We start from the raw sequence: 14630 nt of genomic DNA, 5'->3' as shown, positions 1-14630 counted from the left end.
TCAGACATTGCACTATCTAATCGATAATAGCACTGTGGTCAGATTCCATGTTCTCGCCATAAGTCAAGAGGTGCTGACCTCAGATTTTTCTCTAAATTTACACCCTGGATTCTCCATCATGACCACCTACAATCCTGACCACCCACAGTGACTCTCACACACTGTTTCAGTTTGCCTTTTATCTCTCTTTCTGCACTTTTGACTAAGGACAGTGCAACTAAAGAGATGCTAAAAGCAAACAAATCGACCAGCAACGCTACAATTTCTCGACTGCAATATCTCATCAGAAAACAGCAGTTATAAACTCTATTCTTACTTTTAATTGCCCAGTAAAAAGGGATTCTGAGCTTACTGTGTCTGTGTCTTGTGTGTCTTGTTTGGTGCCTCAGAGACAGCAATAAAACCGCACTTTTATGATCTTGCTTAGCAACCACTTCTGAAGAGAGGCAAAAATCTGTGACACCTCCAAACACACAAAGTCATTTTTCCTTATCTGTTCCCTTGCACCTTTTACTGTAAACCAAAGTTAAGACTATTGCATTGTCCACAGACAGCAAGAATCACTGGAAAGTATGAGAACTTGTGAACATGGGTGTAGTTCTCCCACAGCCACAAAAGCCTGTGAGAGGATGGTTATGGGAGAGGGCTGACAAAAGGGGGAGGAAAATTAGGCTGGCCAGCATTCTTCTCATTTAAAGCTGTAACTACACAAAAAAGCACTCACGCAGTCTGGGCTGGGTCTGCTTGCTGCTTACAAGGAGAGATACTCTTGTATTCATGGTGGTGCAGTGATAACCTGAGCATTTTTTCCCCCTTTTCATCCTTTTTCCCCTTGCTTTACGCGCAAGGACGGCTCATGTCTTTTTTATAGACATGATGAGCTTTGTGCATTTAAGGACTATCTTTTTTCTGGTAGTCTCCGTAGCTCAGGTTTTGATTGTGACATGTCAAGACGGGAGCAGTGGTAAGTGAACCCCTCTGCTGTTTATTTTAACACCTAATTGCTGTTGAGTATAATGTTTGAAGGTGGCTGATGGTTGTCCTTTGAATGGACTGAACTTGGGCTTGTACAAGTTTCTTTCTTGCCAGTGGTTAAGGAAACAGAAGCTCCTTTAAGTGTGCTACTGATTAAGGAAGAAGTCATTTTTGATAAGAGAGATTCCTCAGATATTGTTAGTTTCTTTTATTTGGATTTTTTCTTGTGCCAAAGGGAAGTTTCTTTATATATGACAACTTAATTTGTTCTCCTGCCTTGTTTAGGACTGCTGTTTTCTATTGGATAGCAGCTGAAAATGTAGAGACGGCATGTTAGATCCCTGCTGGGGATGATTGAGACCTTACGTGCTTATTGAAGACTTAGCTTAGAGTAGATTTAAAAGAGATGAGAGTAGCTCTAATGTGGATTATCTGCAATTGGCAAACAAGCCATGTGTGTCAAGAACCAGTCCTGTGGACATCTGTCAGTGATTGTGAGTGATGTCACCCTCAGGCACTGAAAATGTGCAGAGGAGGGAAATGAGCACCTTTGCGGTTTTGCACTACTCCTGCACCACTCCAACACTTTGGAACATTCATTAAGTGTTACCACAACCATTCTCTTCCCCTTCGGACTACATCGTACATCTGCAAAAAGAATTTCAGCACCAGGGCTTGCGCGCCTCTGAGGGAACACAGACTGCAGCATGTTAATTCAGGCCAGATGTGAGGAGACATGAGAAGGAGAGATGCTGTTGGATTCTGTGAGTCACTCGGTGTACTGCGGGGCCGCTGATGTCTTCAGCTGGCAACACCGAGAGCTGGAACACCTGAGTGTTCTTGTTTTACTTGAACTGTGCTTCCCCCTTTTTTTCTGCAACTGGAGTGTTTGATGTCTTGTGTCGTCACAGGGACTGTGTTGTCTCTACATGTGATGTCATGGGCCATACAGAGCTCTGGAAAGTTCATTTGATGGGCCCCTAATGGAGTGTGGAGTTAGGCAGTGAAGCACAGACAGTACTGTTTATTTTTTATACTTTTCATTCCCTTCGGATAATTTAAGTTTTTCTTTCATTATGTCATTAACCAGAGTAAGTTGGCATTACTAAGTGTCGCATTAAGCACAGACAGTTGCCTGATGGTGTGGCACCAAATAGAGCGCCACCCTGTGGTGAATGTAGCACAGGGCCCAAATTATGTCTCATACTGTTTGTGCAGGCCTTGCCTTTGCCGAAAAAATGTAACTGTATAACCAGTGTTGTTATTTGATAAATGGGGCAACGCTGCAGTTAAATACATTTTCACTGAATTATGTGGACAAGAGTCAACAGGGATACTTTACCTGACTGTTAAAGAAGATACAACTTGACCAGGCTCTATAGCTTTCTGCTGTTCTAACATGGCCACTGAAAAAGGTTTTCTGTTATATGTATATATATGTATGTTGTATGTGTGTCCTTTGTAGTTTAAAAGTCCTTAGACGCACTGTTCTGACCAGCTTCTCTGTCCTTGTTGAGGAACTGTCTCTGTCCATATTTGTTCATGTGAAACAGCACAGTGATCTTGCAGGCCTCTTTCCATGAAATAGTGGTGGGTGAGGCGATTGCATATCGGCGAAATGAAAACAGTGGAAAGTTCATGGGTTTTGTAGACTAAGGGAAAATGTGGTTCACCAACACTTTGAGACAATGTATGTGTGTGTGTGCCAGAGGAGCTTTAAAGGCTTGTTCCACACGATGACCAGTTTTTGTATGGAAACGTTTTTAATGTGCAGATTTTTTTCTAGCATTTTACAGTCTACATTTGTAGCTATTTGTTTAATCTCTATAAACAGATTCTGCATATGTATGCAGATTCTGTAGGCAATGGGACAAGATTTTTAATCAGAAGTGCTCTGGTTTCTGAAGCATCTTGCTTTGAATAGTATTGACCAATCACATTTAACCGGCAGGTAAACAGTCCATCTGGAGAGGTGGGTCGCGTTGGCCGAAATGCAATCTGGGAAGCCATTGGCTATAGCCTGACGACTATTTAGCTTTATTTGGGGGTTTTTTTCTGGTAATTCGGCTGCATTGAGATTACCAAAAATGACAAGCACAACGATGATGACGTCTTGGCCCGGAAATCTGCTAGCTAAACCAGATCTCCCGAAATATTGGCCATTGCTCCCAGAGGCTTTATAATTGTCAGACTGATAGCCAGTGGATTCTGAGATTGCCATTAGCAAGTGTGCTCAGGTAGAATAGACAATATGCTTCCCACCAATAAGGGGCTGTAAGAACAGTATGAGACACACTCAACAACTCTACACCTACAAACTGAATGCCAGGTTAAGTCTAAAGCACTCACACTGTTTAAAACACTGAGTAGCACTGGGGTACTGCTTACGCCCACAGCTACAATTACCAGCGTTTCTCTATTTAACTGGGACTTTTATATGGAAAATCTGAACTTCCAATTGAGTGTGGTTGAATGTTGATGAAACTGTGTCACTGCAAGCGGTCTCACTCTCTCAGTAAACTAACAACACGATTCAGGTCTCCTCTTAAAAAAAAAAAAGTCAGCAAAAAAGTGTGTTGTGGACACTGAGGTTATTGGAAAGATATCTGAGGAACCAGACTTTTGTGGAATTTACAAAATCAAATATGGTTCTTTGAAGACTGAAAACATGTTTAAAACAAATGTTGAATTTTTTTAGTCAATGCAGTTATAGAGTTCAGAATGAAAGTCATATGGCTGGCCGCACATGTGCGGAAACTTTGCAAAAGAACATAAGTTGGCAAATGAGATCAAGGAGCAGACTTTAAGCTCACAATTGGAAATGGTGACGCCAGTATAGATTACCAGGATGAAAATATAGTATATCCCTCATACAAAACCTACAACCTGTATTGGAAGAAGCAGAAGTGTTCAAATAATATTTGGACTAAGGTTTAGGGATGTGAACATGGAAAAAGAAAATGAAAAAAAGTAGTTCACTGACTCCAATAACAAAAAATCGGAGTCTGTGCCCACAGTACAAGCCTGAGAAGAATCGTGCCTCTGCATGTGTGTGTGTGTGTGTGTGTGTGTGTGTGTGTGAGACAGTTTGAACATAACTCCTCCCAGACGCTGACATAGCTGTAAAACATCTTCAAAGATGCCACTTAGCGCCTTACATCAAAGAGAGCAAACACTTGGTCTTTGTGAAACCAGTGGATTACTTTAGTTTCTTAGCAGAGTTACATATGTCTCTCCATCACCAGGGTTTTGATACTCATCAGAGCCAAAACGCAAATCAACTCAAAACGTTTTTCCCTCTCTGAGAGAAACGTTCGAGCAGAAAGCAAAAAATCCTGGTATTCCAAATCAACAAAACCTACATGAGGTCACTCTGTCTTCCAAATTGGTTCCAGTTGTTGTTGCCACATCACTGACATCGCAACAAATGGGCTGTTTTCTACCAAAGCTGAAACGTCCAAACATGTGAATTCAACCAGGTCCACAGACGGCTTTGATTAGAAACACATGCTGCATTTTTGAGCTATGACTTGATTACACGCCTCTTTTCTTCCTCAGTTAAGGGGGTCGGGCTCACCAGATTGTACATTGTCTTAGGTTACACATTCGAAGGAGGGCAGAGTATTAACAGTCGGACTGGCGATGCACCTGGGGTGTCTTGGTGGCACAGACGATGGAGGTGATAGATTTTTAATGCAGATTGTGCCTATGAGGACTGCTCCATGGGAACCACTTATAAACCAAATTATTGCAGTCAGCAAATGGAGGCTTGGGGTGGGGGGATGACTTCCAGATGTTAAAATAGTCGCTTTGGCAGTATTTGGAAAATTTAAAAAAAAAAAAACGTCTCAGCCTTTAGATATAGTTGGAAGGGGAGGATGTTAACCGACTGATGCAAGACATAAAGTGTCAGTATTGCTTTTGGATGACTTGATCATGGATAGATGTGGAACTTACTGGCTTACAGTTTGCCTAAATGTTTCTTCTCCTGTATCTTTACACCGGACACCTCTGCAGGTTCAAGTTAAAGTAACTATTTGTTCAAAAGCCATGCAATTATGGCTCCTCCTGACAGGCTTCCTGGCCCTTGATTGGCACTTAGTCACCAATCTGCCCTGTCATCCTCTCAGCCTGTCCATGTGGGAGGATGACAGGACGGAACATAAACACAGAACGGTCTGAGTTTTCCGAGTGCTGTAATTGTCTTTATTTCATTCTAATTAAGAACGTGCTAGAATACTCGTACTAGTCGTACGCCAGTAGCTTGGCCACTAAATTCACATGTGATGTGTTGTAATTGACAAAATAAAACTTATTACAGATTGAAGTTTGGGCTGTTCTACTGCATTCCAACAATGTGAAAAAAAAAGTTCAAAATTAAAGGTGCACTCCACAGTTTTATGATGATGTCATCAGGGTTATCTTAGCTTGGGCTTGAGACTTTTACTTTCTAATTGTGAATGAAAAGTTGGTATAACAACCTGGAGGTGTGTATTTTTGAAAGAAGTGGGCAATAATGAGGCAAGGAGATTCTGAAGAAAGATGCTGTCCTGTTGCATCATGGGAAATTTAGGATTCAACATTTTTGTAACTTGACCCCCACTAAGGACTGAAAGGATATCTCAGCCTCTGCTATTTCAATTTTGACCATTCATTTTGTAATCTGACTCTTGAAGGTCCCCCATCTTTATGGAAGTGCAATGCTAAATATTTGTGGAGTACCTCTTTAATTGTTTATGAGAGTATGTTAATTAGATATTGATAGATGACTGTTAGTTATCTAATTTAGGCAAAGATTATTTCTCTTAAGAATTAAACAGTAATATAGTTCATCCCTAAATGCCAGGAAAACAAACATAACGTTCATGTTAATGCCTTTTAGAAGGCTTGCCGTTGCTGCTGTGCAGTGCAGTTTGCCTGTACAGTGACTGTTGATACAGCTGGTTGTAGTTTTTCCAGGGGATCAGGAGGACTTTTGCCCTCTGGAGCTTATCCTCTGTAGGTTGGCAGGTCTTAGTGTAATATAGCACTCCCTCTGAACATGTTCTCTGTCTCTCCCCCGGTGACTATTTCAAAGGCTGCTGTAATTGCTTTGAATCTTCCAATTTCATGAGATGTTACGTCCCATCTGGGGACCCCTCTCTCTCAGCGGTGAAGTGCTTTGGGCCAGGTAATGATTCAGCAAAATTAGATTAACTGTTGGGAGTGAATTTTCAAATTAAGCAGAGACGAGTGTCATTTTCAGTATTAAGCAATGCTTGACTTACACATGTATTTCCTTTCCTGGCAGAGTTAAGCTTTAGAGAGACCTTAATGTATAGTATGAGCATACTTTGTTAAATTTAAAAACATTTTAATAACAAGTGATGCCCAACGCTTCCCAAAAAAATGCAAAACTTAAAAGTACAAATAAGAAAATGGTTATATTCTGTTAACTTGAAGCTAAACATAAAATTGCACTGTCATGGAAATCTATTAATAGACTATATGTTCTCATCCCAACTTGTCAAATATTGCTGCTTTGTCAGTGGACCTAAATGTCAATGTATGATGTCCTGCTTTGGTTTTGGATGTTAACAGATGACATCTCAATTGACACTTGTTACAAACATTGCGTCTTTTCACAATTAATTTCTGTTTTCACAGGAAATATACAGTTTCTGCTTGTGACACGAGTACGGTCTTTTTCAAAATAAACTTATTACATAAGTAAAACACTTCATTTTTACATTTATTTCCGTAGGTTTAGGAAACAAAAGTCTGTGGTTAAGTTTAAACAAACACACCAAAAAAAAATCATAGTTCGGCTCAAAACACGTATGGTCGTTACTAACGTAATGTCACATCACATGACATATGTTGTGTGACAAACATCACTAGTGTAGCATGCTACATATACTAGCACACTACATTGTTATTAAAATAACATTGAGTTAAGCTGGCTCCCAAGTGAAAGTCCAGCGTTTGTTTGACCCATCCACCTCCCCTCCTGCGCACCCTATATGGACTTTCTTACTCTTTATACTACGGTAGCTGTCGGCAGCGCCAGAAATAGCTGGATCAGTAAGAAGAGGCTGTAATAGACCAAGCAAGCAAAGTTGGGTTGGTGGATTGTTGCAGTGTCTGACCATGAAGAAACTTACATACGTAGCAAAAAGGAAATGAAACACTTTTGCTTAGATTTGGGGCTCATTCATGAAATATCTGGAGGGGGAAGATTTTGCTCAAGCCTTTTAGTGAACAACTGAATATGTGTTTTGTTTAGATGTGCCTTTTTTTGGTACCTTTTATATTCAATGGGATGTGTATGTTTTCATGTTATGTTATGTGGCGAAGTCAATAAACATTTTTGTCAGAAAAATCCTCCAAATTTTACATGTAACATCCTCTTCATATATTCTTAAAAATGTGATAATATTGTCTGTCAGCACTGCTTGTTTAAGTCCCACAGCATGGTGACTGTCAGCCATAATTGCAGGTTGTGGTCCAACCTAAATTCTAAGTTGTAGCGACGTTGTGTATATTACGACTGCAGAGGGTGAACAAGTGGAGCTACATGGGTGACAAGGGTTAGAAATGTGGCCTGAGTTATGTTTAGGCTCTTAACAACTTGTTGGACAGCTGATTGACTTGATGGTGAAATGCCTCATATAAGTGCGGTGATGTGCCTCCAGGTCCTCTTTGAGCGCAGGTGGTCTTTTTATGGTGGAGCTGAATGTGAGGGAATTATATATCACTGCAGTCTTTTAAAGTAATGATATTAGACTGTATGTTGTCTTATAAATGAATAATTCTTAGTTAAAAAGCACTGTGCTGTGTGTGATTAAATGTGGGTGTTACATCATTATCAGCGAGCCCTGACATGCTGTGCAACAGAAACAGTAGATCTCTTTGAATTTATGTTGATCGTGTATGATGGATGCCTCGACTGAGTTGGACCATATTGTGGGATTCCCCTGTTCACTGTCAAGACGTGTCTTGTGGAGATGCAGTATTTCTCCACCAGATCAATGGAATACAGTCCTGAAACAGAGAGTGTGCTTGGCAAAATGGATTGTTATAATGAATGTACAGTGTTTTTCCATAGTACAAACATAGATAATCTCCAAGAGGCTCGTGTTCAGAAGGAAAAAATGTTAGGTTTAGTATAGTTCCAACACACATATTGCTGGAGTCTTTACTGTGCAGCACTGCCAGAACTCAGCACAGAGAAGAGGGGATGATGTTTCTTGAAATGTCACCTAGTATTAAACTCATATTGTGTGCAAAGCAGATATACTATGTCTTAGCATCAGTTCTGTGAAGCACAAAGACAATCAGATGTGCTGAGAAGGAGATTCCAGGTATACAGACACATTTTATTGAATCATGGTCTATTGCATCAAAAGCAGCATCACTCCTTCAGATTTCTATGTGACGGACTCAAAAGATGTCCCGTAAAGAAGTAAGTTATTCAGTAGAGAGAAGGGTGCATTCTTTTAACACAATGTGAGTCTGTACTGCCCCTTTACCCACTGGCCGCAATGTCCAGTCAGTGTTCCCGAACAAACACTTCTCACACAGAGCCAGACCAATGAGATGTGGAAATGTCTGCTTGTAGTCTGTGACTCATGGCTACCATTAGATGAAAAAAAAAAAGTCATCAAACATAAAACGCTGCTTAAAAAAAAAAAAAAAAAGTGGCTGAAAGAGGTGGAGTTTTTGAGAATGAGTGGCAAAGCTTTATTGTTTATATGAGGTGATTTAGTTTGCATTCAAATTGCCAGCTAGCAGGTTTCACACATCAAGCGCCCTTGCTGCTCCAGCTTTTAGTGTTTACAGTACGTGGAAAGTTAGAAACATTTCAACCAGAGGAACAACATTTCCAAATGCCGGCATGGTCATTTACAGTCTGCTAGCTTTAAAATTATCTCCATATGAATGACATCAAATACTAACACTTTGTGTTTTTGTAAATATACTTGAGAATTAAAGCAAAGCCACATGGGTTTTCTTAAAGAAACAGTATCTTGCACAATAACCTTGTAATTGTTGCAGTGTATTTAGACATTTTCTCTCAGGCTTCACTTAATCAGCCACACCAGTTCCACACCAACAAATAGCTCAGGTTTACACAGTGCTGTGCATCATGCCAGTCTTTATTTACCTGGGCGAAATTAGAGCTCTTAAGTATAGGCTTTGACTCTTGATTTCTATTTAATCTTATGCTACCTCTTGTTTCCAAGCCTTTCACTGATGTGGCCTGGTATTTAGGGGGTTAAGCCTTAAACACAGGATAAGAACAGAAAAGAGGGGGCTCTCTTTCATCATAGTTTCATATCTATTAGCAGAGGGGGATTGAATGGGAAGAAAAGCACAGGCACAGATCAGAGGGGAAAGAAAGAGAGAGGAGGAGAAAGAGGACAGAGAGGAGTAAAGGCAGAGGAAGAGGATAAGAGTTGGAATCTATAATGAGAGAGAAAAGGGAGAGAAAAACAAGGGTGAGAATGTGAAAGGATGTGGAAGACACAGCAATGAGGGAAGCCCGTGTTTGATACATGTCCTTTTCTGTAGTCTCATTCTCTAGCCTGTGTACATCACAGCAGACTGGTCCAAGTCCAGCACAGGAAGTCATGTCAATTTGGAATTTCCTCTGGAAAAGCACGTGTTTCAGCTCTGGTTGTTGTCCTTAATGACTACTGTGAGTCATGGTCAAGAGATAAGACAAATATAAGATTACAACAAAGTTTTTTAAGATTCTTGTTTGACATGTTTGAGTGCCAGTACCTGCATTCCCCTTGTACCCATGAGCAAATAAAATAAAAGATAATTTAGTAAAGGACATGTTACAGACAAAAGTAAAGCAAGTGTGCACTGTTGCCAGCATTGACAGCTATCTGAGCTCAAAATTTAGAATCATTAACTTTGCTGAAGGTTTATTTATTGAAATTAGGTCAGTTGGCGATTTGTTAGCTCTTAAGAATTGAAGACATCTGAGATTACAGCCTTTTTCTGGTTGGAGTCTGTCTTTTGGGAGAACATTTCTAAGGCTCACCCAGCTGTTGATGACATGTTGAATAAAGTATGCAGCTGTTACTGATAGAAGGGAGGAGTTTCAGCAAACAAACTGCAGCACATCTGCCAAGAAATAATCCTCCGCTTGGCACTGATGACACTGCAAGAACGCTCTCACGATGCTAGTAAAGTTGTGCTTTATTGGTTGATGCAGTTTGGTGTTTTGCCATAATGTCACAAGGACATGGGTGGGAATATTCCCCTCATGCTTACCTCATTAGGGAAATACAGGTCACTGTGCAAGAGTGTGTGAGAGGGACCATTTACTAAGAAGTAGATATAAGTACAATTAAATTTGGACTTAATGCCTTCACGAAACACAGAATTAATGAGGTTATATGGTATTTTATATCACACAGCAATGTGTCTGATTCTGTCAGCAAAGTTCAGCACACTACAAGTGTTAAACATTGAAGCTGAAGTGAAGATTATACAACTTGCTCCTACACAGCAGCTCCTTTGCAACTGTAGACTGGCTGTGTTAGTAACCAGGAGTGTATCATGTGCTGCACACAGGCATTTAGTTTAATCATTTTTGGACAGATAGAGGAACACTCACTTATTTTAAACAACTGTGTTTTACTGTATTTGTAGTTTTTGACATCATTCCAATTTGTTATAATTAAATATTTATACCCTACTTTAATTGCTGTGATGTGAAGACACTGTAGCAGTGCCACACAGCTTTAAAACCCAATCTGCTAGCTCAGTTCACTGACCACACAGCTGCTGGGGGAATGTACCAGTACCAGCACGGTTCCATCAGCATTATTGCAGACAGATGGTCAGAACTGTGAAAACAAATGTCATTTTGTGAAACTATGTAACTACGTTGTATCAGTTTAAGTACAAAAATGTGTATAATTAAGAGCTGAATGATGCTGATACTGAAAACAGTATTTGAAAGTTGTTGTTTTTTCTTTCAAATCTAATAAAGGTATTTATATATTAGGAAAAAAAATAACATATTTGATAAGGCTGTCTTTCTTTTGTTAATCAGAAACCGTTACTAAGATATATACTGAGTGGGACATGTTATAGTTGCAAAATAAATCTGTAAATCATCTCTAGTGCACAATATGTAACAGAAACTATGTTCCTAAACTACCTTAAACATGTACTCTGCATTTCTGTATTGCAGTTTATTGTTAACAATTTGTCAGTATAGGTGTTAGTGGCATAAGGTAGTTAAAGCATGCCCCAGTGCATGCTATTATGACGGGCCCTAAGGCACGCTAGTCAATTGTTATGCAGCTAAACTAGCCGCTTTATAATGTTATTGTCACATGATCAAATAGAGACTTGACATAGGATGATACCAACATACATATCACCCAGAAATATTCATAGCATATATGTATAGGACAAAAATACAAAAGAAAATAAGGAATTATTCATTAAATTGAGTAGTTTTTTATACCTTATTTATACTTAATGTAGAGTAAGCATATATTTAACACTGCAACATATTTTGTTATAGATTGCTACTGGCTATTTTACCAAAAAATAAATAAAAAAATAGCTGGGCCCCCTCACCCCATGGGGGCCCCAGTGCAACTGCCCTGCCTGCACTGTATATTTACGCCCTTGCCTATATGATAAGCTAATATTGTATTAGCGTAAGTTTCAAAGATGTGACTTTTTCAAAAGAGATCCACGTGGCCACTGCTGTGCCTGGCCTTTGTGACCTCACTAAGCTGACATGTATCTTAACCAAGCCCCTCTGACCTCATCACCTTTCTCTGTCTCTGTCTGCCTCCAGCATTTACAAAAATGCAGGCTACAGAAAACTTCAAGGACTTTAGCAATAAAGAGAAAGTGATAAATTCTGTTTGTGTGTGTCCCCTGGGGCTTCAGCCTGAGTGATGTCACCACAGTGAGGCGCCTCACAGTGTGGACCCCCTTTCAGGTTCTTCTCTGCGCTCAGTTATCTGGACAGTATTAAACACAGCTAACACTGGCTACTGGCCAGCAGAGGCACCACACTGTTTCTATTTAAGTAAAGTTCATTTTCTACAACTAATGACAGGCCCAGGTGGTTTGTACCTGTGGAGAGGCAATCAGTGGAAATTGCCCAAGCTGTTATCCATCTATGTTTTTAGTTACACTCAGCTGACTTTAACAGTTGTTAGAATAATAACTGATGTGTTCACTATCCAAGCAAAGTAATAATAGATGCCTCCGTGCAGTGCTTGAAAAGCTCTGGGAACAGTTGATGTAGTTCACCTGGAATTAAGTCATGGTTTCCATTTCAGAGATGACACTGGGCTGACGCCAATTTAAGCATATCTCTAAATGTTTTGAGGAATCTTTGGCCTAAACAGCTGCTCAGACTTTTGTTTCCTTCACAGATTCAGTCTGTGCTTCCAAGAGCCTCTCCATAACACTGGATTTGTGTTTGAGTTTCAGGGCTGTAGCCCATTTGTTAAATTGCATTTCTGTAAATACAATCATGTAACATCACTTTCAAACAAGGATTTTCTGGCAGTGTTTTGGATGGATCATGATGCAGTTTTATGCATGAAAAAACCTTTGTCGTGGCTTTAAACCCTGCAATCACTCCCCTAATTACCTCTATTTATACCTGAAAACCCCTTAAATGTTCAGGTAAAGGATCCATGAAATAAGTAATTATTAAAATCATTCTTTTTTTTTTATTTATTAATGACTAAACGTAAGGGGGTGCCCACTAGCTCACCTGATAAAGCACGTGCCCTATGCACAAAGGGGTGTACATACCTTAAAAGGCGATTAAGGCCTTTTTTGAGCTTGTTTCAGGGGAGTTGGTCCCATTGCAGTATTTTAACTTATGCTGCAGACGTTATAGCACATTCTGGATAAGGACACCAGCTAAAACTCAGTATGAATAAAGTTAAGCTTGTGACCTTACCCAATACAGTCCAGCTGAAAATGTAAGGACAACATCCTTTGCCTGAGGCGCTGCACATATGATAGAGGTCATGCTGGTGGCGTGGCCTTGCAGTTGCATCATTTCTCTGAGCTTTTAGAGCAACAAACTGGAAATGCAAAGAAAAAGAACAGAGCAGTAAAAGGAAAAACAGAGGAGTGTGGAGGAAAAGTCCAAAAAGCAGGCAGCGTGCTTTGATAGGGATAAGGAGAAAGGAGTGGAGATTGGAGAGCTTGACAGGGATATGAGAAAACACAGGCTAATGCGAAAGAAAAAGTGGGATTTAAAACAGAGCCTGCGGCAGCCATTTGGTTCGAGGAGGGGATGCGGCATCCTTAAACTGCTGCAGCAATGAGGTCAGACAAAATGTGGAGGCAATAAATCTTGCCTTTGGGGTTCCTCCTCACTAATAACATAGAATGCCTCGTGAAACACCTTAAAATCCTTTCCAACCTGAAGAATAGCAGAACATGAGTATTCTATTATTTGGCTTTTACAGAGTCAGCATTTAGATGATTTTGACCATATGCTGTACCGTGTTGTCTGATGAGTGTGATGCTGTTGTGGTATTGATTTAGGGACTAAAGCCACTAGGCTGCCCAGGGGAAATGGTTAACAAGATGTTGGGGTGATGCAACCCCTGTGATTATGTTCCTGTCACATATTCAAAGTGAGTTGCAGAGAGGAGACATTTTGTGCCAGCACCTCGGTCTGCAGTTGAAAAGGCAAACAGATGTGATGTGAGTTGCAGACAGTGGTGAGCTGTGCAGAGCATGCATTTTGATGCTTTAAACAGCTGGTCATAAAAACATTTCTCATTTAGCCCTTAGTTTCTAGCCATGCACATCATTTCAGAATTGTGTGAAGTAGGGTTGCAAAGGTATACCAGTTTCAAGGTATACCATGATATGTTTCCTTAGCTACAATATTGAATAAAAAAATGCAACTGGACAGAGAATCTCATCTTTGTTTTACTTATTTTCAAAAGGGAGGCATTTTACTCATACTTTGGTTAAAAAATTATTTCAGCTTTTAGTTATATTAATAAAACACTGGTCCAAACAAAAATGACCCTTCAGTTTTCATTTCTTTAAGGGTCATTCTGCTGATAATACTAATAATTCTGTAATACCTTGATACTGTGGATCCGCAGTATTTTCTGAGATGTTTTTTTTGTACCATGAAAATCTCATAATTCAATTCAATTTCAATTCAATTTTATAAAGCCCAATATCATGATTTCTTTGGACCCTCACAGGTAAAACTCCCCCCCAAAAAACCTTTAACAGGAAAAAATGTTGCAGTCCTAATGTGAAGTCAAGGTGATGTGACGTAAATGACTGAGACTTCTGTCATTTGGAAAATCCTCCAGCAAAATGTCAAGGATATTACATCTATGGAACACCCTGTCAGCAGTTTTTATAGGAACTATTTCTAGCTCAAATGAGACCTATTTAAGTCAGATGGTGTCTGTGGATTATAAAGAGTAACTCAGACACTGCTCTTTTTTCATCTAATGTACTTTTTCAACGATTTGAATTTGAACAAAACAACATTTAAAGACAGATGTCTTAAAACCCCAGGAAATGATCTGCGTGGCTAAATACGTACCACTGGGAGTACATGAGAACAAAATGTTACGTGATTTGGCTTAACTGACACTTTAAAGGGGAACTTCACCCATTTTCAAAAT

General features: G+C 39.8%; 1 protein-coding gene across 1 annotated transcript in view; it reads left to right on the top strand.

Moving 5' to 3' along the window:
* The first annotated feature begins 692 nt into the window (after window positions 1-692).
* Window positions 693-14630, top strand: part of col5a2a (collagen, type V, alpha 2a) — a 47556-nt gene continuing 33618 nt past the window's right edge. Inside the window, exon 1 of the mRNA XM_050049572.1 lies at window positions 693-964. Within this exon, the coding sequence (XP_049905529.1) occupies window positions 874-964 (91 nt within the window). The 5' untranslated portion in view covers window positions 693-873. The remainder of the gene's footprint in view (window positions 965-14630) is intronic.

The sequence above is a fragment of the Epinephelus moara genome, chromosome 7, assembly GCF_006386435.1.
Source record: "Epinephelus moara isolate mb chromosome 7, YSFRI_EMoa_1.0, whole genome shotgun sequence".
Lineage (NCBI taxonomy): Eukaryota > Metazoa > Chordata > Actinopteri > Perciformes > Serranidae > Epinephelus > Epinephelus moara.
The sequence above is the reverse complement of the archived record's forward strand: the minus strand, read 5'-3'. Positions and strand labels throughout refer to the sequence as shown.